The sequence below is a fragment of the Callithrix jacchus genome, chromosome 8, assembly GCF_049354715.1.
Source record: "Callithrix jacchus isolate 240 chromosome 8, calJac240_pri, whole genome shotgun sequence".
In the NCBI taxonomy this organism is placed as follows: domain Eukaryota; kingdom Metazoa; phylum Chordata; class Mammalia; order Primates; family Cebidae; genus Callithrix; species Callithrix jacchus.
This window is the reverse complement of record NC_133509.1, coordinates 57,518,401-57,545,060: the sequence shown is the minus strand read 5'-3', so window position 1 is coordinate 57,545,060 and position 26,660 is coordinate 57,518,401. Positions and strand designations below refer to the sequence as shown.

The following is a 26,660-nucleotide window of genomic DNA, read 5'->3' as shown; positions in this document are numbered from 1 at the left end:
CAGGTAAATAACTGGGTGATGGTAGAGCCTAGATTCCCACCAAGGTCACTGAACTCCAAAGCAACTGGGCTTAACCAAAATGCTCCACAGTGGAGTGCAAGGTGGCTGGGACCAGGGATCCTGTTGGATGCTTCCTGCCTCCAGGAACCGGAGAGCTCAAGGAGTAATTTGATTGAATCTGCCACTGTCAGGGCGATAATACATTCCCCCAAAGAGCAGAGTTACACAGAATGACTGACTAGCAGGAGATGCTTAGAGTCAGGGAAAGAAAGTAGGAACCTGGCAGGTAAAAAACTGTGTCCAAGAGACACACCAGACAGCCATTTTAAACAGCAACAATTGGCAGAGCACTGTGGCTCACACTTGTAATCCCAGCACTTTGAGAGGCTGAGGTGGGCGGATCATGAGGTCAAGAGATCTAGACCCTCCTGGCCAACATGGAGAACTCTCATTTCTACTGAAAATTCAAAAATTAGCCAGGTGTGGTGGCAGGTGCCTATAGTCCCAGCTACTTGGGAGGCTGAGACACAAGAATCGCTTGAACCCAAAAGGCAGAGGTTGCATGAGCAAGTTGCACCACTGCTCACTCCAGGACTCTGTCTCAAAACAACAACATCAAAAACAAAAACTGCCGTACCCAAATGAAATAACCTTCTCGGAGAGGCCAGCACCATATATACACTTTTCTGAGTTAAATCAGCTTACTGAAGTGGGGTAGAGTTGTGGGGCATCTTGGCTGGGGCTTCTCAAGTTGCCAGGCTACAGAGGTTTTCTGTCTTTTCTGACGGGTAATACCTCAGGAATTTCTGTTGTTTTGTTGTTATTGTAGGAGAAGGAGATGGATCTAGAAAAGCAGGTACATGCAAATGATCCCAGGAGTATATCCCGAACTACAGAAGACAAGAACCATTCAGGAACCCTGGGGGCTAGAAACTGTTCCTTTCCAATGTTTAACTCCCTGCTGAGCATACAGAGCATGGAGCACCATGCCTTTTTTCCCTCCCAGAACATGTCCACAGAGCAGGCCCGTAGGTCTCTTCTCCCTGGAGATCTGGAATTGGCAAACTGCAGGCTACTCTCTGCGGCAGGAGTGGGAGCAGCTGGACATAGGATTCAGAATTATTCCATATTTTAACAAACACTGAGCACATTATATTCTAGGCCCTGTACTGAGCACTGGTGAATTTTATTTCTAGGAAGCAAAATAATCCCTCGAGTCTATTTTAAGCTGTTTTATTTATAGAATGAGTGAAGTTTGAGCTGAAAAGCTTTATCGATCACATCTCATCCCTCATCTTTGTCACAGTCACATGTCTTCCCATTGGTTTGCTCCCTGCTTTAAATATCTTCAGCGTCAGCAGTGATGTCACTTCTGGGGAGAAGGTTTTACAATGTCTGAAGGATGGACCAGGCAACCTCACACTGCACATTGCAAAGGCAGATTACTCAGAAGGAGTACCACTGCTGCAGAATTATTACCTTTCTCATCTGTCTCCATATTTTAAAGGTGCTTGTTTGTACATTTAGGAAATGCACGAACATTTCAGCTGCTTCTTAAGAATATAATTCTGCAGAAAGTGTTTAGTAAGCAGCTGATAATGGCAGGTCAGGTTGACTCAAGGAGATATTTGGACCCTGACGCTGAAGGCAGAAAGCTTAATGTGAATTTTTCCATGGTTTGCATCAGCATGTCATAGAATGGGAGGAACCACTGATTAGGAAAAGGAGGGCTTTAGAGATAGTCTTAAGTTTGCTAACCGCTTCCCTATTTACAATCTTTGTAATCTTGAGCAAGTTAATTATCAGTCTACTTAGCTGTGCAATGGAAGTTTCTTGTGGGAAACAAAGCTAGCCAGGTGCGGTGGCACATACCTGTAATTCCAGCACTTTGGGAGGCTGACATGGCAGGATTTCTTGGATCCAGAAGTTCAAGACCAGCCTGGGCAACACAGTGGTCCCTGTCTCTACAAAATATTTAAAAATCAGCTGGGTGGGGTGGCACACGCCTCTGGTCCCAGCACTAGGGAGGCTAAGGTTGGAGGATTGCTTGAGCTTGGGAGGCAGAGGTTGCAATGAGCTGTGATCATGCCACTGCACTCCAGCCTCAGTGACAGAGTGAGACCCTGTCACACACAAAAAAAGTAAAAATTTAAAAAATAAAACAAAGCCCTTGCACTCCTTTAACTCAAAGAGAGAAAGAAATTAATATTTATTGGAAGATACCATAGTGCATCAGTATGTTGTAGAATGGGAGGAACCACTAATGTTTAGTGGTTCCCACTCCCAGTGCACATACTCAATAAGTCCTGAAACTTGAATTGGACTGATCCAGTAAGAAGACTGACCATTCAGCCCAAGTCTGATCTGTTTAGCAACCAGCCAGTTGCTTTTCCTTTTCTCTTTGCTGAGCTGAGTCAACTCACTCATCAGCATCAGTCTGACACTTCCCTCTTCCAGGAAGACTTTTCTGAACAGCCTATGCCAGTAATTTTCTTTTCTACCCATTAAAATCTTGTCATATATTGCAATAGCCCTCATGCAGCTTCTGCTCTGCATGGTAGTATCAGCTCTGTGTCTGTGCACATGTGTCTTCCTTTCCACACAGTTCCTTGAAACCAGGAACTGTGTCTCACTTTCACATCCTATAACTGTTCCCAGCACTAGTACATGTTGAGTATTGAATAATAAAAACAAACCCTCATTCAAGTTTGCCTCACAACAATGTGAATATACTTAACACTGCTAAACTATAGACTTAAAAATTGATAAGATGGTAAATTTTGTTATCTTTTTACTGAATGAAAATTTTGTTCTGTTTAAAAATGTTATTCCTATGAATATACATTTTTGTACTTAGCTTTAAAAAAATAATCATCCAGGCTCAAATTTTAAAGGGATTAGAGCTTAACCAAAGGTAACAGTGCTGAGGTTGAGAAGTCCTGTTCTACTTTCAAACTTCAATGAAGCCCAGATATTTTGTAGTGGGAAGCTGTCCTGTCTGTCGTAGGGTGTTTAGCGCCATTACCAGCCTCTACACATCAGGTGCTGGTAGCTCTCCCACCCTGGCTGTGACAACCAAAAGTGTCTCCGGATACAGCCAGCTGTCCCCTTGAGGTGTGGACAAAGTTGTTCTCAGTTGAAAACCATAGAGGAAGACAAAGCCTCTCACTGTGGATGCCTGGCTCCCCAGTCAGGCAGGGAATGCTGGAGTCAAGATGTGGGTCCTTCATGGGCTTATTTGAGGACTCAATACTCAGCACCCCCGGCAACCCCCAGGCTACGATTCCTGTCTTTCAGTGGCTGGTGGTTGGCTCCATCCGTTTCATTAAAATTCCATGTGTGAACAAGTGCTTCCCAATTACCATCCAAAGCAAGCATGTACAGAGTGGGTGCTCAATAAATACCTTTTGAGATGCAATTACCTGCTGCCCGCCCACCTGTGGTATCTAAAAATTATACCTAGACCAGCAGACAAATGACTCAGAGGATGATGCTTCATAGTCCTGGCTGTACAATGCTGTTTTGGAGCCAAACCTCCAAACCAACTCCATTGAATTCTTCTAGGATTGGTCTCTGTCCCTACTGCTAAAAAACCTAGCCATTCCTTATATTTATTAGCATTTCACAAATTATAAAGTGCCTCACATATAGGCTCTCCCTTGATTCCCCACAACTACCCTGTTGAGGTAGACAGGGCAGGAACGATGATTCCCATTCTGCAGATAAAGAGAGTGATTTTCAGAAAAATTCAGGTCACACAGCAAAGCAAGGACAAAGTGGCTCCTCCAGCTTTAACTCTAGTGCCCTTTTCATGTTTTCAATAAGGAATGCACAACAGCAGATTTCTGCAGCGCCTTCCACATCTCAATCTGCAGAAGATGTTGACTCCTCAGGGCATGTGTCAGAGTCTTGACCTGCTACCACCCCTGAGGAGCTGTTTGTACAGTCCTGATGAGAAAGTGTAAACAGGGTGAGAGGCATGGTGATCTCCCAGGCCTGGTGTGAAGATCAAAGCCTGGCCCCCCCGGCATGCCAGACCTGCTTTCACGCTGTTCCCCTAGTCCTGAAATGCTCTGAGATCCTCTCAGCCACTCTGTGGAAGAAACACAAAGCAGATTCACCTAGCTTTCTCTGAACATCATGGAAATGGGCAAAACCTCCAAGCCCTGGGAGGAGGCTGTGGCTAGATTTCAAGACTAGCGTTGAGTAAGGAAGGTCAAACCTTTTGAATCGAGGGTCTGTTGGATGTTAGAAGTCTGTAATTCCATCCCTTAGGAAATTCTGTGATGGCTATAACATTCTAGTGTGGACAGGCCTAGATGTGAGTAATGCTTTAATGAGAGTCACATGGGTATTGGTCTACAGCTGGGGGAGTTAGTGATTATTCACGGCAAATGTGGGTTTTCTCAATTCCGGCAATTTTTCTAGTGAAGACTTGCCCATTGAGACAACATGGCTCCTTTTTAATGAAATGGTATGCTTGGCTTTTCTTTGACAGAACAAGCCAAACTGGGTTTCATAGTCCAGGCATCCTAGAATTCATTCTTCACTAAAGATCTTTGTGATAAGATGATTACTTTAATTGGGGGTGGATGGAAGCAGGACTAAAACTCTAACCTTGAGTACCTCAGCAATACCAGATGGATGTGCATCTCATTCTCAAGTGGCTTTGTAGACAGTAAGTCTAAGGCTAAAACACTGCAGGAAAAAAACCCACAGTAATCAACTTTCTTCCTATAGCCCATCAAGAAATGTTGATTGGCCAGGCGAGATGATTCATGCCTGTAATCTCAGCACTTCAGGAGGCCAAGGCAGGAGGATCACTTGAGGCCAGGAGTTCGAGACCAGATGGGCAACATAGTGAGACCACCCCCCACAACTCTAAAAAAATTAAAAATTAGCTAACTGTAGTGGCACACACCCATAATCCTAGCTAGTCAGGAGGCTGAAACAGAAAGATCCCTTGAGGCCAGGGGTTTGAGGCTGCAGAGAGCTATGATCACGCCACTGTACCCTAGCTTGGGTGAAAGAGTAAAACCCATAGCCAAGCACGTAATCCCAGCACTTTGGGAGGCCGAGGCGGGCAGATCACCTGAAGTCAGGAGTTTGAGAGCAGCTTGGCCAACATAGTGAAACCCCATCTCTACTAATAATACAAAAATTAGCTCGGTGTGGTGACACACACCTGTAATCCCAGATACTCAGGAGGCTGAAGCAGGAGAACTGCTTCAACCTGGGAGGCGGAGGTTGCAGTGAGCTGAGATCATGCCACTGCACTTCAGCCTGGGCGACAGAGTAAGACTCTGTCTCAAAAAAAAAAGAAAAAAAGAAAGAGACCCTGTCTCCTAAGGCCCCAAAAAAGAAAGGTTCATAGTCAAAGTAGGGAAGTCCTTTCTCAGTCTTTTCTTTTCTTTTAATTTATCCCCTATTAACCCCAATAGGGAGAATTAGTCTTTTCAAAGCCACTCCAGGGAAGTCTCACTTAGACAGTGTCCAAGTTGAAAGCCCAACTGTTACTATAAAAGTGTCTGTTGTGCAGTTTCCAAAGGAGAGGCAGCATGGAGGCATGGAGGAAAGTCTGGAAAGGTCAGGAGTCCAAGGACTTAGCTTCTCATCCAGGCCTTGCTACTTATGCAGTGCATGACTTTAATAAAGTCCTTTCACCTCTCTGAGCCTCAGTTTTTGCAATGGTAAAATAAGAATGATAGGACCTGCCCAGTGCACCTAAGAAAGTAGTTAGGAGATCAAGTAAGGTAATGGATATGAATGTTTTATAAATCCCCATTGAAGGTGGTACTGGAATAGAAGGAAGGAATCGGATCTGCTTTCCAACTCTTTAGTAAGTGACTTCTGTGACCCATTCCCATCGCCTATGTAGTACAGCATGGAAGACTGACCCCAACGTATTAGGAAGACCTTTTATTTTCAGGAAAAAGCTGGAGGCTGTGACAGACTATTTAGGTTCCAGTCCAGCTGCAACGAACTTACCCTATGATTTAGGCAAATAACTGCTTTTCTAGGTCTCAGTTTCTTCATCCATAAAATAGGGATAATAATACTGTCCTCATTTTTCTTGTTTGAAAAATAGGAATAATAGTTGTTCTACTTTCTTCCCCTATAAATTGGAGATGGTAGGCTGGGCACAGTGGCTCACGCCTGCAATCCTAGCACTTTGGGAGGCCGAGGCAGGAGGATCACTTGAGCTCAGGAGTTCAAGAGCTGGCCAATATGGTGAAACCCCATCTCTAGTAAAAATACCCAAATTAGTCAGGTGTGGTGGCACACGCCTGTAATCCCAGCTACTCGGGAGGCTGAGGCACAAGAATCACTTGAACCCAGGAGGCAAAGGTTGCAATGAGCTGAGATCACATCACTGCACTCCAGCCTGGGTGACAGGGAGACTCCATCTCAAAATAAATAAGTACATTGGAGATGGAAGTAATAGCCATTCTACTTTCCTTAGCAGCAAAATAAGTGGGTTGCTTTACTCATTTGCCTGCAACATACGCTTAGCATTCTCACAGGATTTGGATGTTCCAAAGAAATAGGTATACTACATTGCTCTGTAGAGATGCACAAATGGTGTCAGGCATCATGAATTAAGCATTATGGCATGTCTACTAGGGGACACCTCACAGATAAGGGAAAGCAGCATAGTTCTTGCTTCTATGGTGCTTACAGTCTAGTGCAGGAGATAGATATCAGGTAATCACACTAAAGATTGGATAAAAGTAGTAGACACTACTGTGGGGTAAATGCACTCTAGAATGTATCTCTGCGGTGAGTGACATTCTTTCCCCTGCAGAAGTCCCAGAGGCTGCTAAGGTGGAGGAAGTGTTCTTGACTTCTAGTTTGCTAGGGGGTGATTTCCTAGAATCAGAGACACTCCTTTTTTTTTTTTTCTGTTCCCTAGCACTCAGTTTACAGTAGTATAGCTCAAGTTTTTTGTTTTTAGCTTTTAGCTTTGTAATTTTATTTATTTATTTATTTATTTGAGACGGGGTCTTGCTCTGTCACTAGAGTGCAGTGATACACTCACAGCCCACTGCAGCCTCGACTTCCAGGCTCAAGTGATCCTCCCACCTCAGCCTCTCTAGTAGCTGGGACTATAGGCACATGCCACCAAGTCTGGTTAATTTTTTAAAATTTTTTTGTAGAGATGGGATCTTCTTAGATTGCCCAGGCTGGTTTCGAATTCCTGGACTCACACAATCCTCCTGCCTCAGCCTCCCAAAGTGCTGGAATTACAGGCATGAGCCACCAATGCCTGAACTATCTTTGTAATTTTAATTTGGTCAAAATTAAGGTTTTGAGGGGAGAAATCCAATTTTTATGAAGTGAGGACTCTTATTCCAATGCCAATCTGCAGTGACCCTCAGCTCTGCCAGAATTCTTGAAGGTTGGGGCCTCCAAGAAGAAGTAAAGGCAGGAAGTGGGCAGTTAGTGTTGCACATTCCATCTTCCAGTGGCTCCTGCGATCTAGAACAAGGGAAAGAGCACACACTCGAAATGTCAGAGCAAAAACAGAAGAGAAGCATTTACTGATCCCTGCGCAGTGTTTGTTTTCTAAGAACCCTTAGTGGAACATTGACACTCTTCATTCCTGAAAAGATCGGGTCTATTTAATAACACCCATCCTCACTTTCCCTCTTGCAACAGCCATTCTTTGCTCTAGAAGCACCTAGCTATACACTTCTCCCTTTTCAGTACCTTAAAAGTACCTTAACAAAGTCAAACCTTGTTTTTCTGCTGCTGTTGATTGTTTTCCTAACCCCTTGAGCTGGTTTTATAGCCCTAGCTCTATTGCTTTCATCTTGGCTGGCTTTGAAATGCCCTATAGATTGTTCTTTGGATAACTTCCTGCTAGGCAAGGAATTTACTATCATCTTTCAGCACTATTAGCAAAACTGTCTCTAGGTCTCTCATTTCCCAGCACTTGATGTCTTCCAGGGAACAGCAGTGCATTTGGTTTGGCAGGTGAAGAATCATTTGACAGGGGGAACATGTTCTAAGTCCTGGAATACCACAAGCAGGTCTGTTATTCTCTACTAATCCAGTACTTCTAAACAGAGCATATGGGGAATGTTTGAGGAGAGAGGAGGGCTGAAAGATGTCCGTTGTCCTATCATAGAACTTTACATAAGCTTACAAGAAGAGGAAAAGTCTGTAAGGACTGGTGGCACTCAGAATCTCCTTTTTCTATCTTCTCTTTGCCTGATAGTTATATCACTGATTTGATGATGAGAGATTACCTCTTTTACTTTCATTTCTATAAGCAGCCCTGTTCTGTTGGGAAAGACTGTGAGCACGAAAATTAGGAAGACATATTTAAGATAGATAGGTGCTTCCTTTTCATCTGTATCTAACTTGAGCCTGTGGCCTCTGATTCTATATTTCAGTGTCAGGGCTAGATTGAGGTTGAATTATGGTTGATACCTGAATGTCTGTTTTTTAAAGCTGAGATAAAACCTTACAGTCTCCATCTCACTGGCTCCAAACCACTACAGAGAGATCATGGAGGGGTGAGGTATCCTTAGAACACGGTCAAGTCCAGCTGACCTCAGGATACTCTAGCTCTGCCTTCCCACCTGCATCCGTTTGGTCTCTGCTTCTTTGCTCAGGCATTTAGTGGTGCAGCTGGGCAGGGCATGAAGCAGCACTTTCAAAGCACCCACCCAATGGACCTTAATGGCCTACTATACCACAAGAAGGGGACAGAGGAACAGCTGGGAGGAAGCATGTCAGGAACGGCCTCCATACTCTTACTCCTCTTCTGCCTAACACAGACAGCCCAGCAGCCAGACATTCAGTACTGGCTGCGGGCCTCACCTCTCAGGAGAAAACCAGCCCCTGCACACAAGCAGAAGTGGATTAGTGGAAAGAGCGCTGGATTAAGTATCAGGAGACTGACTTCTAGATCCAATTTTACCCATCAGTAGCTGTGGAATTTGGAGAAAGCCACTTAACCCCTCTGTGTCTTAATCTCTGAGTTTATAAAATGGAGAGGGAAGTACCTGCCTCTTTCCTCTCCCTGAATTCCGTAAGATTGTTATGAGGGTCACATGAAACATTGGTGGGTAATGACCTTTGAAAGAATATAGTGCTGAGGCTTTGCACATATTGCATTCCTACATACCACTTCTAAGCCGCCAGGACTGTTTTTATAGGGTTATTTTATGTTCTTCACCAAGGTGGGGCCGTCATGTGGAAGCCAGCCTCCGGGAGTATTTTCTCTACTCCTAACTCTTGAAAATCCCCAATGTTGGGGTGTGACCACAATCTGTGTAAAAAATAATGCCCTTTGGCTCATTTCTGAAGCCTTCTAGTGGGCAGGTGGTCTCTGAAAACAGCCCACTTTTCCATCTCTGCCATTTTCAGCCAGTCTTGTCACTTTGGGTGAACCATGTGTCACTCAGCTGGAGGGTCCTGAGATACGATACTTCACCGTCACTTACTGCGATGCAGACCAAGGCAACTCACTTTGTATCACTGAGACTCAGTTTCCTCCTCTGTAAAATGTGAGAAATGATATCTAATTCCATAGTGTTGTCTGGAGGATTAAATGAAACATGGAAAGTAACTGACCAATTTCCTGGTACATATCAATTATCTGCTTCTCTTTCCCCTACTTCAGGGAGAATTATTCCTGGGCCCACCTGCCTGCAAATCATTTACATATCTCCAAAGCATTTCAGAATCAGATCAGAGATAAGACCACCCTGCAAATGCCAAACCTGCCAACCGTCTCATCTCTACTATCTCCCCTTGGTGTCCCACGCAGGAAACATCATTGGCTCCGGAATCTTTGTCTCGCCAAAGGGTGTGCTGGAGAATGCTGGCTCTGTGGGCCTTGCTCTCATTGTCTGGATCGTGACAGGCCTCATCACAGCTGTGGGAGCCCTCTGCTATGCTGAGCTTGGGGTCACCATCCCCAAATCTGGAGGTGACTACTCCTATGTCAAGGACATCTTCGGAGGACTGGCTGGGTAAGAGGATCTGTGGAGGCCTGAATGGTCTAGGGGAAAAGGAGAAAGACGTTCAGAAGGAGGTCAGATTGGAAAAAGCCAAGGCCAGGGCTTTCTAGTCTCCAGTGTGCCAGCGGGTGCTAGAGAGTGGAATGTCTCTTCTGCTTTCCTGCCATGGTTGCTAGTAGAGCCTTGTGTCCCCTTGAGGCTCCTGGAAATGATGAAAGTTCCAGGTTTGTAGTTTTGACATCTGTTTTGATCTTAGAACAGATTCTTTTTTTTTTTTTTTTTGAGTTAGAGTTTTGCTCTTGTTGCCCAGTTTGGAGTGCAATGGTGCGATCTCAGCTCACTGCAACCTCCGCCTCCCGGGTTCAAGCAATTCTCTTGCCTCAGCCTCCCAAGTAGCTGGGATTACAGGCACATGCCACCTCACCCGGCTAATTTTTTTTGGTATTTTTAGTAGAGATTGGGTTTCTGCATGTTGGTCAGGCTGGTCTCGAACTCCCAACCTCAGGTGATCCGCCTGCCTCTGCCTCTCAAAGTTTGGGATTACAGACATGAGCCACCATGCCCAGCCAGTGGAAAAGATTCTATGAGTGGAGCAAACAGAACTGTATAACAACACTATTGACCATAGATTCCCAGAGAAAGCACATCCCAAAAACAAGGCCCTTCTATCTTGACAAGTGAGAGTGGCCACCTAAGGTAGAATGAACCTTCTTTTCTCACTCCCATGGATAATGGCCTCCCTCTAGAGTTGGGCGCTAATCTTAAATTTCCTCAATTTCTGCATCCCTGCCATTGATAAACCCTCACCAATGGGCCAAAGGGTGTGGAAGGCGCTTCCCTCCGCAAACCTCCACATGATACCTCTCCTGATCATTGCTTACATAACCACACCCTTAGTATGTCCTGTCTATCAACATTCTGGGGTTGCAAATTTTGTTTTTCCATTATTGGCTGCTGGTGGCCACAGTAATGGAGAAGAGATTATGAAAGGAGAGAAGAGAAAGAAAGAATGCCAGCCAGACACGGTTGCTCACATCTGTGATCCCAGTACTTTGGGAGGCTGAGGCAGGCAGATCACCAGGTCAAGGGATCAAGACCATCCTGGCCAACATGGCAAAACCCCATCTCTACTAAAAATACAAAAATTAGCTGGGCATGGTGGCAAATGCCTGTAATCCCAGCTACTCAGGAAGCTGAGGCAGGAGAATCGCTTGAACCTGGGAGGTGGAGGTTGTGGTGAGCCAAGATCACGCCACTGCACTCCAGCCTGGTGACAGAGCAAGACTCCATCTCAAAAAAAAAAAAAAAAAAAGAAAGAAAAAAGGAATGCCAAGGCTTGTATTAGTGCTTATGGAAATTTAGCTCTTCATCATTAAACCATTTTATTATCATAGCAGAGGGCTGGATGTCTCATCTGTGGTCAGGGCAGAGGCTGGGCTCTTCAACATCCCTGAAAATAAAAAGGAAGCATGAGTTGCCTGGGCTCTCCCCTGATGGCTCTGCCTCCCTGCCATGCCTGATGGCGGGAATGTCCCGTTCCTCCTTCAGGTTCCTGAGGCTGTGGATTGCTGTGCTGGTGATCTACCCCACCAACCAGGCTGTCATCGCCCTCACCTTCTCCAACTACGTGCTGCAGCCGCTCTTCCCCACCTGCTTCCCCCCAGAGTCTGGCCTTCGGCTCCTGGCTGCCATCTGCTTATGTAAGTGCCATCTGGGCCTTGTTAGCAAGACAGCCTCTTTTATTGTATTTATTGTTATTATTTTTAGAAACAGTGTCCTCACTCTGTCGCTCAGGCTGGAGCTCAGTCTCAGGATCATAGCTCACTGCAGTCTCGAACACCTGGGCTTAAATGATCCTCCCAACTTGACCTCCCAAAGTGTTGTGGTTATAGGTGTGAACCACTGCACCTGGTTTGAGAGACAGCCTCTTTTAGCCTTCCTGGTGGTCTGTATGTCTCTGACTCTCCTTCCTTCTCTTCGTTTTTTTTATTGTTATTGTTGTTTGTTTGTTTGTTTGTTTGTTTTTTGAGACAGGGTCTCACTCTGTCTCCTAGGCTGGAGTGCAGTGGTGTGATTTCTGCTCACTGCAACCTCCGTCTCCTAGGTTCAAGCGATTCTCCAACCTCAGACTCCTAAGTTGCTGGGATTACAGGTGCGAGCCACCACGCCAAGCTAATTTTTGTAATTTTTGTAGAGATGGGGTTTCACTATGTTGGCCAGGCTGGTTTCGAACTCCTGACCTCAAGTGATCCGCCTGCCTCAGCCTCACAAAGTACTGGGATTACTCGCCTGAGCCACCTCGCCTTGTCTCCTTTTCTTTTCCCCATTATTTTTCTTTCAGTTTCCTACAAGTGTGTTTTATGTGAATGGATTTTGCATACAATTGTCTGGTGTCGGAAAAAACTTAAGTAGCTCCTTGGAGGCACAATAATTTTCACTGGCAGGGTTCTTGGCATTAGGCAAAGCACTTTCACCTATATTATCTCATTTGAGTTTCATGACAAATCCATGAGGTAAGCTGGGCCAGTATTAACATTTTCCCAGAACAGATAAGGAAACAGAGAGCCAGGCAAGTGACTTGCCCAGGGAGGGAGGCCACGCGGAGTGTGAGGGCTCCTGATTTCTTCTCTGTCCAGTGCACTGCACTGTGCTGGCTTCTCCCAGCTGTTCCTAGGAAGTTAATCCTTGCTTCTTGGCAACAGGTCCACATCTACTTCTACTTCAACTTGTCAAGTCACACTTTTTTAACTCTCTTGGAGGAGAGTTTGTCCATGGTCCCTGCCCTTGATGAGTTTTCTAGCTAGGAGAAAAGCCATATAGATGGATACTGTGGTTAGGATTCAATGCAGTAAAAATTCAGAGAAGGGAGCTAGGCATGGTGGCGCACACATGCAGTCCTAGCCACCGGGGAGGGTGAGGTAGGAAGGTCATTTGAGCCTGGGAATTCTGGGCTTTAGTGAGCTATGATCACACCTGCAAATAGCCACTGTACTCCAGCCTGGGCAAGGTAGTGAGATCCTGTATCTCAAAGAAAAAAAATTAAAAACAATACTAATAATAAAATTCAGAGAAGGAAAAAAGATCTCTATGGGCTGGAATAGGTTAGAGGCTTTCTAGAGAAGTTCTGCAGAGCCGTATTTCTAGGAAGTCTCAAAGCTTAATCTCTGATTATTAGTGATCTCAATGGATTGGGGGTATTTTATATCTTTCATCAAAAACTAACTTCTAAAGTAAATACTTAGATATGTTTCAGGAGCTCTACCTCTAGAGTTCCCTCGGTCCCTGCCTTCCCACACCTTTCAACACACATACACTTAGCTGAGGGTAGTGATCATCCTGGCCATACCCTTTCCCAGGTCCTGACACCTTTCCTTCTGTCCTGCTATGGGATGAGGAGGAAAAAAATCACTTACCCACCTCAGAAGCCTCTTAGAAGGCAGGCAGCTGGGACCCAAGAGGCTGTCTCCTCGGCAATGACCCCTCTTTGGCAATGGTGGTCAACCCTGGGACAGACCTCCATCACCCAGGCCATTTGCAACATGGGGCCAAGACATTTGTTTGGGGTGTATTCCTTGTGCTCACAGATCTGAATGCAGGCTCCAAAACCGGGCTGCCTGAGCCTATACCTCCAGTCCACCACTTTCTCACTGCAGTGGTAAGTGCTGGGCAAAATCACCTGCCCACCCTACTGTGAGATGAGGAGTGTAATCCTAGCTGTCTCAAGAGGTCATGGCCACAGGTATTGCATGAGAGAAGGAAGGGGACACCCTCAGCACAGTGTTGGACACCCAGTACCCCAGTCATGTCAGTCACTGAGGGTAGGCTAGGGCAAGTCACTGAAGGTGGGCAAGTTGCTGGGGCCACTTCATCTTTGCATCCTAGCTGGATCCAGAGTTGAGAGGGGCAGCGGGGAGGAGCAAGGGCCTGGGAATGCAGGAAGAGTGCTGTTTCTGTCCTCAGACAGTCTAATGCGAGGGTGGGAAGGGGGGCCACAGAAGTGCTGGCCACTGCTGTTTTGGTGTTTCTTTGCACACAGACAGCTTCCTTTTTCCTGCTGATGCTGCTAAAGTGGGTCAGACAAGAGGCCACACTTACCCTCCTACTAGAAATCAAGAACCCCTGAACCTGTTCAGTTTGTACCCTAGGAGAGGAGCAGGCCACAGGTTGATGAAGTTCCCAGGCAGCCAGAGCCCGTGGCTTCCTTTACATTCCCCAAAGCTGCCAAGGGTTTAACCGCTTGAACAAATACCATCCAAGGTAGTGTAGCCCTTTGGGTGTCCCCTCAGACCAGAAAGATCCAAACCCTCCTAGGAGATAAGAACAGCACCTGCCCATAGCCCTGCTCCAGAATGCCAGGTTGCACAGTCCTCTCCACAGCCGACCCCTCACCTAGACGCTGCTAGCACCAAGCCAAAGAGAAACTTAGGAACTGGCTGATGACAAAAATGACAAGGGCCCCCTCCGCTATTCCTGCAGCCAAAGATTCAATAGAGCTTATCTAAGTCCTCTGCCTCCTCAGCAGAACTGCAAGGAAATTATCTCCAACTTAACAGCAGTCAATCTTGTCCTCCAAAGATAGGAGTTTTTCAACATCCTTGAAATATACGTTCAAATATTTGTCCACCTTCATAAGCAGAAAAATCTTCAATCCTTCTGATTCCCAAGTGTATTCCTCCTTATTTCCTTTAGAGGAAATGGAAACCAGCTCCACACCTCTCCACTGCTGTGTCCCTTTCCTCCTAGTGAAGGAAGGCCATGTGGAGCTGCCATCCCTCTCCCCAGCAGGGTGCACACGTACGTGCCTATAGCTATACACAAACTTCCTCTCTCCCTTTCCTTATGCCTGACACTCCCAGCTGCTTTGAGTCTGTGTATGGAGGTTCTGTTATCTGGTTTGTTGAATACTTTTTTAGCCCACTTCTATAGGCCCCCTCAAATCCTCTCTCTTTTTTGTTTTGTTTTGTTTTATGGCAGGCTCAACCAGATAAGCATCAAATCCTCTCTCAAGGTATCCAATAAAGCAAGAACCAAGCTGTCAGGAAGGCTTGGTTGATGCTATCTTTTTTTTAGACAGAGTCTCACTCTGTCACCGAGGCTGGAGTGCAGTGATGCCATCTTGGCTCACTGAAACCCCCACTTCCTGGGTTCAAGTTATTCTCCTGCCTCAGCCTCCCAAGTAGCTGGGATTACAGGCATGTGCCACAACACCCAGCTAATTTTGTATTTTTAGTAGAGATGGGGTTTCCCCAAGTTGGTCAGGCTGGTCTCGAACTCCTGACCACAAGTGTTCCACTCACCTCGGCCTCCCAAAGTGAGGCCACTGTACCTGGCCGGTAGATTATATTTTTCATTAAATGCTGGTACCTTTTATTCCAGCACCCCTCCCACCCACCAACCTACCCCCACCATCATCCAGCCCTCCTCATCCTCTTAGCAGGTGCTAGCCAAGCCAACTGCATAAAATAAGCCCAGCCTGTGGCTCTTTTGAGAGATGTGTTAGAGAGCTAAAGTGTGGCATGAACGTATGCACACGGGGAACTCTGCTTCCTGCTGTCCCGTAGTGGCATACTGATGACTGTGAAACCAGAGATTTTGAGGAAAGGCCACCCTCTGTGGAGAGGTCCTTGGTGTATAACAGAGGGCACTGCCTGTATAACGCAGGGCTCAGCTGGGACAGCCCATGTGACAGAGCCCCTGGCGAGGGTTTGCTGGGGAGGGAGGAGATGAAGTCAAGTCTGGTTCCATGGTGGGGTGGTTTTGGAAGAGAACTGATGAGAAATGATGTTGGGACAAGCCAGGTGGTGGGGGTGGAGAGGCGGAAAGAACCTGCTGAAACTGGCTCGCCTGCCAGATCCTGGAGAGGGTGGGAGAGAGGAGAGGGAGAGAGAAGGAACTGCAGACTTGGATCACACTTATGCAACTGCAGCTGCCACTTCGAGTTATTCTATTATTTAGGTCAAAGCTGATTACTCACTGCTGAGTCAGCAGAATATCCCTAGCCACCCGGCAGTAAAAAAAAAAAAAAAAAAGAAAAAAAGAGAGAAAGTATTTTATATTTTAATTAAATAAAAAACCTTTCTCCCTTCTCCAACATAAGTATATTAGTGGGAGAGAAAGGAGTTAGGAGAGGACTGGGAAGTGTTAGAACCTGGTTTTAGTGCCTTTTGCGATTTACCTGGATTTCTCTACTTTTTTATTATTTCATAAGTGAATTACTATATGCCCTCTATAAAAGATTCAAGTAAGATATAAAGAGAGCAGCGGCCGGGTGCAGTGGCTCACACCTGTGGTCCCAGCACTCTGGGAGGCCAAGGCAGATGGATCACTTGAGGTCAGGAGTTCGAGACCAATGCGGCCAATATGGTAAAACCCCCGTCTCTACTAAAAAACTACAAAAATTAACTGGGTGTGGTGGTGGGTGCCTGTAGTCCCATCTACTCAGGAGGCTGCGGTAGGAGAATGGCTTGAACCCAGGAGGCAGAGGCTGCAGTGAATCAAGATCACACCACTGCCCTCCAGCCTGGATAACAAAAGTGAAACTCAGTTTCAAAAAAAAAAAAGAGTCAGCAGCAATAGCTGCTCTTATTGTCAGCCCCTGGCCAGTAGCTGCAGTCATAGTAGATAGTTCTAAATAAAGCACATCTATTGCTGTATGAATCTGGGTGTATAGACCTATATATTGACAGGTTATTCCTACAGCTTGCCCTTTTATCATGTAGCCACATCTTTTGGTTGTTATCTGGGTTTCTAGTTGTAAATAAAGTGTCCACAGTGATCCAGAGGACGCACTGGGTCCAGGGGACACCCTTCCCCAGGCTCCCATCTGTGCATCTGTGCAACACTCTGCGTTTTCCTTTGGGATCTGTTTGTCCCCTGCTTCTCTTAGAGACTGGGTCACCTTTCATTCAGTCAGCTCCTGGCCTCCTTCCTCTCATTTGGGGTTGGAGTCATGTCCAGCATCTGAAGTAGAATCATTTCTTTTCATTCAAGTTCCCCACTTCTGCCTTGAATGTCTTGACCTAAAGAAGCTCAGCACTTTGGGAGGCTGAGGCGGGTGGATCGCGAGGTCAAGAGATCGAGACCATCCTGGTCAATGTGGTGAAACCCCGTCTCTACTAAAAATACAAAAAATTAGCTGGGCATAGTGGTGAGTGCCTGTAATCCCAGCTACTCAGGAGGCTGAGGCAGGAGAATTGTCTGAACCCAGGAGGCGGAGGTTGCGGTGAGCCGAGATCGCACCATTGCACTCCAGCCTGGGTAACAAGAGCGAAACTCTGTCTCAAAAAAAAAAAAGAAGCTCTTTCTCCTTCCTCTCAACCTCAGGAGAAAGGAATATCCTGTTTGCATTTCTCAAGGAAAAAAAATGCTACTTATCTTGTTTTCTGTCTTTCTACTGAAATTCCTAAGAGGCTAGCTTTTTCCAGGCCTTCAGATTTTTCTTCTTCCTTGAGCTATTTGGAAAGGAAGGGACTTCACGTGCTGCTTTGAACTCCTGAGTTGCTCTGCAGTTCCTCTACAGAAAGCTTCCAACTGCCTGGTGTGGAGTGCTGTCACAGAGAATGAGTTGTTTTGCAAGTCTCTTGCAAATTTAATCAATCCCTTCACATCAGAGTGTTCAACAATCTTTCCTTTGAAAGACCCCATCATGAAAGGCCTCTGGGCCATAAAGAGATTGGGTTTTCTCATCGGAGGAATGAGGTTTGAAGGGTTTCAAACAGAGGACCAACATCTAACTCCCTTAATCTCAGTTTATTTTCCCTTGAGCCTTCATATTCTCTGCCCCCAAACTTCTCATCCTCAGACACTAAGCATGTTCCTTCAGATACCTGGGCAGCACTGCCTTCTTGCCCTTCCCTAGTCCCCGGAGAGTTCTTTGGGTATCTGATCAGCCTTGTATATATGAATTCAGACAAATACAGACTGGCTTACATTTGATTCCCATACATCCAAGACATCATTTTTCTCTGTACACCTTCTAACTAGCCAGCATTTAAAATCTAAATGTATTGAAAATCTCTTGATTTTTACTCAATGACCAATTTGACTAACATTTCATTTTTTTTATGATGCATTAAGATGAAAATTATTCTGTTAGCAGATTTTTTTTTTTTGAAAACTAAATAATTTCATCAGCTAATCGCCATACTGAACTCTTACACTAAGAGGAGGTAAGATACAACTTATACAGTCTTGGAAAACATTAGTCTAGTGAAGAGAATGGTATGCAAAAACATAATTACAATACAATGTGATGGGGAAAAAATGTGGGAAACACAGAGAAAGGGGCTTCAAAGTTGGGAGAGGGTGCTTGGAAAGGCTCCCAGCTTGAGGTCAATGTTGAAAGGTAAGTAGATTTTATCCAAGAAACAGGGAATCATTGAAGGATTTAGAGCAGAGAAGTAACATGATTAGGTTCCCATTTGAATAAAGAAAAGACTGTGAAACTTGAAGTGGAGAAAACAAGCAGGCTAGGCATTTGTCTGGGCCAGAGAGGTGGTAGCCTGAACTAAGAATGAAGTGACAAGGATGGAGAGGTGACAAAAACAAGAATGATTTAGGGGTAGAATCAGCTGGACGTATTGATTAATCGACTGCTAAGGGAAAGAATCTAGTTTGTCTCCAAATCAAAATGAAATATGTTTCAACTTAAATGTGTCCAGCATTGATGACAAGCAGTTAGAACGTGTCCTATGTCTGCCTTCCATGTCCTTCCTAGAGCCCCAAGGAGTGCTGAGCAGATCTCCGGTTAGAATCTCCCCAGGGTGGTGCTCCCAGGATCCTGCTCAAAATTTTGCCTGTTCTAAAGCAGTACAACTTAGAAAGGGATTAGGACTCTTGGGAAATGTTATATAAATGCAACGCTTTATTCATGAAGTGCTCATGATGGGCTAGTTACTGTTCTTGGCACAGAGGAGACATCAATGAGCCAAAAGACTCTTTCTCATGTGAAGCAGCAGCCGCAGATTTAGCCTTCTCTCTTAACATGTATTATACTGAACCCATCTGTGTGTCCTCTACTGATGCCGCAGGTAATACAGAATCAGTCAAACATTATTAAATATTTGAGTTTCTGTCCTGCTCCAGGCACTGTGGCAGGCATAGGGATACTTAGTTTTTATACCAAGGAACTCACAGTCCAGTAAATGTTCCTGACAAGTATACAGGTTATTCTAGTTCCCCAAAAGGACAGCATCCAGGCAGCTCCTGCAAGAAAACTGAGTATGGGACTAGGGCTGAAGAAACTCTTGGAGAAAGTGACATTAAGTTGAGGCTGAAAGACCAGTCCGAAATAGCCAGGAGGGAGGGTGGAGTAGAATGGGTGGGGAGAATGTTCTAGCAGAAGGAATTAACGTATGTCAAGGTCTAAGGACAGGAAAAATCACAGCTGTTTGTGGGAACTAAAGGTTGTTCAATGTAGGCACACCACAGACTCGGAGGCAAGAAATGTTTAACAGAAGCAAGGCCTCATGGGCTTGAAGAAATGTATAACAGAAGCAAGATCTCATGGGCTTGAAGAAATGTATAACAGAGGCAAGACCTCATGAAAGGCCTCATGGGCTTTCCCTTAGGAGGAATGAGGTTTGAAGGGTTTCAGAGGACCAACATGATCATATTAGTGTTTTAGGAGAGTCATGCTGTAAGGTAGAGGATGGATTGGTGAGGGGAGTAAGATCAGAGGCAAGAAAAGACTGAATACAATGCAGTTATTAGGATTCAGATTAGAGATGACCATCATGTGGATCTTGGGGCAGTGAGAGTAGAGAGAAGTAGATGTATTTGGCATTTAGGAGGTAGAATTGGCAGGACTTGGTGATTAAGGGTGAAGGAGTCAAAGACTTCATGGTCTTGTTAGGGATACAGGTGAAGTAAATCAGGTACAACTCTGGTTCGTTATTGTCGCATTGTCTGAACTGGTGTGGTTCAGACTGGTTGAGTTGACCCCTCTGTCTTTGTCACCCTTCCTACTCATTCTCCAACACTTAAGATCTGTTGCTGGGACTTGAAGAAGCATCCCCTGTGGTTTTGGACTCCATGTCTATAATGGCAGAGTAAGTAAGCTACCTGAGAAGTCAGTCTTCTTCTTAGTTTCAATGTGCTTCAACTGCTGGCCCAGATCACCTCCTCTTTCCTGACTTCCCATAGTGTCTCTTCTCAGACTGAAGTTCTACTGCTCAGGGAGTGTGTGTGCCTACACAGCCCAGCCCATGCTCTAGAAATTGGGGAATGAGGGGCTTGTTTCTGGGAGTATGTCTACGTCTGATTGAGAGAATAGTGAATGGGATTGAGGTTTCCTGAAACAGGAAACGCTTTTAGAGTTCAACTTGCACTAGGTATGGTAGTGATTTGCCTACTTTCTTGTACCAGTCTAGAAACTTAAATTCTCCTCTGGCCTTTTGTTGCTGAGTGTCAAGGACCACTTTGTTTTTCTCAGAGAAGCCAGGGCCCATGGTTTATAAAGTCACCCATTAATTGTGTCTGGTACTGTTTTAAGGGTTAATGTGACACACCAAATTTATATCACATACCTAAGAACATAAAATCAGAAGGCCTACGGGAGTGAGGCCCAGTGGTACTTGGAGCTTTGGGGGAAAGAAGAAAGGGCATCTCTGTTATCAGAGTTCAGCAAGTTGTGCTCACTTTAGCAGCAAATATACTAAAATTGAAGCAATAGAGAGAAGATTAGCATGGCTCCTGTGTATGGGTGACATGCAAATTCGTGAAGCATTCCATATTAAATAAAAGAAAAAAGAGTTTTGCAAGTTTGAGTACTAGCTACCCTTGAAATTGGGTTATAAGTGAACTGTTTCAGGGGAATTTTGCAGCCTCAGTCCAGGTTTATAGAATTTAGTGAACACCAACAGAGCCCACAAGCCTTCTGGTCCAAGAACCAACTAAACCTCACAGGATCCACACCCTTTCTTCCAAGACTGAAATATGTCGGAGGGTCAGGCTAACCCTCCTGGGCTCAGTGCAGACTCAACAGAACACATTCTCATCCACCTTGCTCCATGTCTAGGGGGCATCAGCCCTGAGAATTGGGGTGTGAGATAGCCATTTTTCAGGCCCATGTTGAAAAAGTAATGAGTAGGATTAATAGGGTTCCCCGCCATGGCATGGCAGGCCACCCTTGGATTTCCTGGTGTCTTCAGTTTTTTGCTCCCCAACCCCGGCCAGCTCAGGAGCCATGTTTAGCACATGCTGAAGAGAGAACTACTCAGCTCTTGGAAAGTGCTGAGCTGGGTATTAGTGCTTCTTGGCTGAACTAAGTACTGGATGGTGATTCAGCAGAAATTCCAGGTTCCGCAGCTGGCACAGGAGCTAACAGGATAAGAAGGAAGGGGACGAGAGAGCCAGGAAGGGAGGAGAGGAGGGGACAGGGTAGCATGGACAGGAGCTTAGCAGGAAGCATTTGGTGAGAGCTGTGTACCTCTGGGAGCACTAGCAGCCCTCCCAGCTTCTCTGCACCCTCCTCCTCTGCTGGTGTGTCCTTGGAAGAGAGAGGCCCTTCCAGAAGGCCCAGAGCACCTCCTCTCCTTTGGAGGGGGTTCCGAGATTTCTAAAACGTTGTAAGTGCTTGGAGATGAAAAGGGCTGGAGAAGGGGAAACGTTACTATAGTGCGATAGGCAAGATCTGTTTCAGAACCACACTCCCCACTGTGTACTTTATAGACGCTGGGATCAAAGCGCAGTTTGTAAGGAAGGGCTGCTTTGATTTTTTTTTTTTTTTTTTTTTTTGGTTGCTGTTGTGTGGGGTTTTTTTTTTTATGTTTTTGTCTTTCACCAGTCAAGTTATATGTATAAGTTCACCAGACAAGTTATATCACATGTACAGTAATAAAGGTGCCAAAGACTTTATAATGTGGCTCCTCACCCGCTATGAAAAATGTCTTGGCCCTGAGGTAGGGGCTAGCGGGGAGTAGAGAAGGATTCTACAATGGTTCTGTCAAGCTGACTCCGTGTCTCCCCACTCCCCCACAACCTCCAGGCCTCTATGGGTGTTTGACAAGGAAAGACTGTTCCGCGTGGCCTGCGTGGTTAGAACTGGAACCTTATCAGAGCCTTGGGTTGTGTGCGTTAGAGCTCAAACAGGCCTCTGTGTTTTCTCTGCCTTCTGGCAGCCGGCACTGCTTACCTCCTAGATTTGGAAACGCCTGAGGTTGGACAGGCCAAGCCGAAGCTGCTTTCCACAATTAGAAACACGTGCCCAGTTCCTTCCAAGAGCGGGGGAGGCGGTCACGGAGCCCAGTGCAGCCAATCACAGAGCCGAGCGTAGCCACATCCCCGCCCCTCGCAGGTCGGGCTCCCCTGCGGCTCCAGCCTCCAGCCCCGGCACCCAGACCCTGAGGGCTGCGGGGAGGGACATGCCTCACCCTTTTTGCTCCAACTGGAGGGCAGGGATTCTGTGGGAGCTGGCCAGAGCGTGGCAGAAGGCAGAGAAGCGCACACCCCAGCAAAAGGTGAGGCTGAGACGCCAACCCTCCTGGCAGGCCATGACCCAGGTGAAATTTATGGCTGTTTCAGAGGACTGGGAGGCTCCGTCCGAAAAGGTGACTGTTTGCAGGTCTGGAGAGGAACAGGGCGTTCTGACTTCTACAAAGTGGCGTCACTGCTTCCTTTTTCAGCAGCCGTCCTAGTACATTCCATCTTGCCTTTTTCAGGCCTGGCCTCTCTCTGTTCTGCTTCTCTCAAGCCCTTTTTCTCTCCTACTCATCTGCATTGTCCTCCCCTTGCTTCCTCCGGCCCTGTGGTTTCTTGTGCTCTTTCCTTCTCTTCTTTATGGACGTTGGCAAGTCTAGACATTTTTCCCCCTTTCTACTGCCTGTTTTCACTTATCTGAACAGACAAGGAAGAGAGGCCTGGTTCTGGAAATGTTAAAGGAAAACAAGCCTTTCCAAGCCAATCCAGCCCACTCCTGAGAAAGATGCAAGCCAGCGAGACCGAGAAATCCAAATGAAGTTCCAAGAGTTTGGAGGGAACATGTTATGACGGTGACATTGATAAGGGGGCTGGTGGGAGAGGACCCAAGACAGAGATCCCTGTGGGAAATGACTTTCGAAAGCCCTGGGAGCAATGGATGCCGTTTTCTTCATTTCTGAGGCTTGACTGTCTAAGTCTTCCCTTTTGCCATATCGGCATCTTCCTTCCTGCTGCCCACAAGCAGTCCAAGCTGGGACTAACCGATGTCTTGGTGACACACAGAGTCCCAAGTGGCACTGAGAGTAGTGACCATGGGTACCACTGACCCAAGCAGGGGAGAAATGACATGGGAGTGGCCAAGGGAAAGCAGAGTGATGTGTGTACAATGAAGGAAGGCAGGGCAGAGGCAGAACAAGCAACTGGGAATTGGGCTGTCCCAGTCTGGTCTTTGCTGCAAATTAGCTGAGGTCTAAATTCACTCACATATAAAATGAGGTTCTGGGCCAGGCACATTGGCTCACACCTATGATCCCAGAACTTTGGGAAGCCAAGGCTGGCAGATCACTTGAGCCCAGGACTTGAAAGCTGCAGTAAGCTATGATCACACCACTGCACTTCAGCCTGGGCGACAGAATGAGATCCCATCCCTAAAAGAAAAATAAAATGAGGTTCTGGGTCTCTAAGGTTGTTCCTGTCTCTGATCACCTATGAGCCTGGAAATAAGCTTTGGGTGGTAGGGCACAGGCTTCAAATATTTACCTCTAAGGTAAATATTTGAGTTGGCTACAAGGAGAGTCCCAACTGGTTCATTCTTCTTAGCACTGTCCTTATAACAACCAGTCCAGCCCCATATCCAGATGGCCTTATCCCAGCGTTTACCCTGTCAAACCAGAATAGTGTGCTTCATCAAGTGGCAGCTGCTTAGAAGAAATGACATTGGTTCAGGGATCCATGTGAGAGTGTTCATTGGCTCCCTGAGGAAGACACAATGGCCCAGCTCGATGAGAAGCCAGAGTCCTATATCCAAAGCAAGGGAGCACTTGAAAGTCACTGCCAGGCATGGTGGCACACGCCTGTAATCCTAGCACTTTGGGAAGCCAAGGCAGGTGACTCGCTTGAGCCCAATAGTTCCAGACCAGCCTGGGCAACATGGCAAAACCCTGTCTCTACAAAAAGTACAAAAATTAGCTGGAGGCTGAGGTGGGAGGATTGCTTGAGCTGGCTGCGGGCAGTCTGACAGTATCTGTGGTTTTTTGGTTTTTGTCTTTTTTTTTTTTGATACGGGGTTTCGCTCTTGTTGCCCAGGCTGGAGTGCAACGGTGTGATCTCGGCTCACCACAACCTCCACCTTCTGAGTACAAGCTATTCTTCTGCCTCAGCCTCCCGAGTAGCTGGGATTACAATCATGTACCACTATACCCTGCTAATTTTGTATTTTTAGTAGAGATGGGGTTTCTCCATGTTGGTCAGGCTGGTCTCAAACTCCTGACCTCAGGTGATCCACCCACCTCGGCCTCCCAAAGCGCTGGGATTACAGGCATGAGCCACCGCGCCTGGCCTATGGACCGTAGGTTTTACACAGAGAAAAGGGAGGCTCAAAGAAGTTAACTGAAATTACATGACTAAGCTGGGAAGGGGATCATGGCCACTGAGTTCTTCAAGTTCGAAAGTTCTATGATTCTTGGATCCAGACCTGCCAGATCCCTCTGAGAGAGTCATCTCTGGCTCCTTCCCTTCTTGCTGCTGGTGATCCTCCTCCCCGTTCTTACCACTTCACACCTTACACAAGCTCCTCTGAGCTCTGCTCACTTGTTCCACACCCAAAAAGATGCCAGAAACCCACATCATCTTTCACTTACTGGCTGCTACTAGGTAGAGCTGAGGGGAAGTGATAAGGTCACAGCCTCAGCTCTGGGACAATTGCAGGGACTTAAAACCAGCTCCACATCTCCCCAATCCATCCTTAAAACTTTCTAAATGAAGATGTATTTGTTTATGCTAATGATTCATTGGTGTTCTATTTCATAATGCACTAAAGAAATTAAATTGTCTCTTTTACCTATAGTCTATAATACTGTCATGCATTGCTTATTGATAGGGATACATTCTGAGAAATGTATCCTCTGAGAAATGTATCCTTAGATGTCATTATGCAAACACCATAGAGTGTACTGACACGAAACTAGATGGCATCACCTACTATACACCTAGGCTACATGGTGTAGCCTGTTGCTCCTAGTCTGCAAACCTGTGCAGCATGTTACTGTACTGAGCACTGTAGGCAGTTGTATTTGTGCATTAAACATATGTAGGCCAGGTGCAGTGGCTCACACCGGTAATCCCAGCACTTTGGGAAACTGAGGTGGGCGGATCACTTGAGGTCAGGAGTTTGAGACCAGCCTGGCCAACATGGTGAAACCCCATCTCTACTTAAAAAAAATACAAAAATCAGCCGGGCATAGTGGTGCACACCTGTAATCCCAGCTACTTGGGAGTCTGAGGCAGAATTACTTGAACCCGGGAGGCAGAGGTTGCAATTGTCACCCAGCCTGGGTGACAGAGCAAGACTCTGTCTTAAAAAAAAAAAAAGAAACCCACAGAAAAACATATCTAATATGGTCTTATAATCTTATAAGACCACCAAGATATAAGTAATCTGTTGTTGCCCAAAATGTCATTATGTAGCACATGAGCATATTGATATGTAGTATATTGATTTAGGGCTAAAAATTCCCCAAAAATGTTGCTCCTGTTGATCCCTTCTGAAATATATAATCCAGTAACCACATGTGCCTCACTACGTACTGAGTCAGGCTGGGTTGACTCAGCCTGGAAGGGTGCAGAGCGCGCTCTGCCAAGGTGTGCTTTGATGTCTACAATAGGGCAGTACACGGTGTGGACACCCTGTGCCCTCTGACGTGAAGAGTGTACTCAGACTTGGGACTCTTGGGATAATATTCTCTGAGCTTTCTATCTCAATTTCTTGTATGGCCTTTGATTGTGGCTTCTGGTCAGTAAAATAAGGAGACCCACAAAGTGGTGGGGACAGAAAACAAAGGATTCGTGTCTGTGAACATCCTGGCACTGAACTCACCTTGCAAGAAGTTTGTGATTCTTGGGCTGGTGTCTGTGTGTGTATCTGGGTTGTGTATGTGGGCCTGAAGTTAGGAGGAATATAGAGGAGACTGGAGGAGAACCTGGATTAGATGAAGGAGGGATATTGTGTCCTTTGCCCTGGATTTCTCTAAAAGGAAAGAGGGAAAACTGCTTGAGTTACAGGGCAAGACTGTTTGCTACTGTATTGAATTACCAAATGGAGGAAGAGGAAATAAGAACACTCTAGCTGTGACATCCCAGCTACAGTTGGGAAGCTGGAAGATGTGGGAAGCTGCTATGTGGTGTGGAACTTTGCCAACCAGGTGAGCAAATCGGTGACCTCAGCTTCACTGCTCACTTCTAGAGAGCGCCACCACTTCCCTCCTTGCAGTATCTGGTGTCCCCCAAGACCTGTGGACAGACACCCCTCTGGGCTCCTGGTTTGTATTGCCTGGTTGCTGTTTAAAAGCTTTTCTCTTTAAGGGTATGTCCCTGCTGTCTGGTCTTTTTGCATAATGTCTGTCTGGTATCCATGTACTATTGCTGCTGTTACAAATAACTGCAAACTTAGTGGTTTAAAACGATACAAATGTACTCTCTTAGTCCTGGAAGTCAGAAATCCTAAACTCTGGTGTTGGCAAACCCGAATTTCTTCTGGAGGCTCTGGGGAGA

The 26,660-nt window shown here is 46.0% G+C and overlaps 1 protein-coding gene and 1 non-coding gene across 3 annotated transcripts in view; both read left to right on the top strand.

Moving 5' to 3' along the window:
- Nucleotides 1-26,660, top strand: part of SLC7A8 (solute carrier family 7 member 8) — a 58,398-nt gene that overhangs the window by 8,733 nt on the left and 23,005 nt on the right. Inside the window, exons 3-4 of one of the 2 annotated variants that reach the window (XM_078334544.1) lie at nucleotides 9,782-9,986; nucleotides 11,523-11,674. In XM_078334544.1, the coding sequence (XP_078190670.1) occupies nucleotides 9,782-9,986; nucleotides 11,523-11,674 (357 nt within the window). Of the gene's footprint in view, nucleotides 1-9,781; nucleotides 9,987-11,522; nucleotides 11,675-22,303; nucleotides 22,433-26,660 lie in introns of those variants that run through there. The other variant, XM_009005767.5, reaches the window with a different exon arrangement.
- On the top strand, nucleotides 20,605-20,711 carry LOC118145279 (U6 spliceosomal RNA). Its single transcript, XR_004730406.1, has one exon. It is a non-coding gene; the product is annotated as a U6 spliceosomal RNA (small nuclear RNA).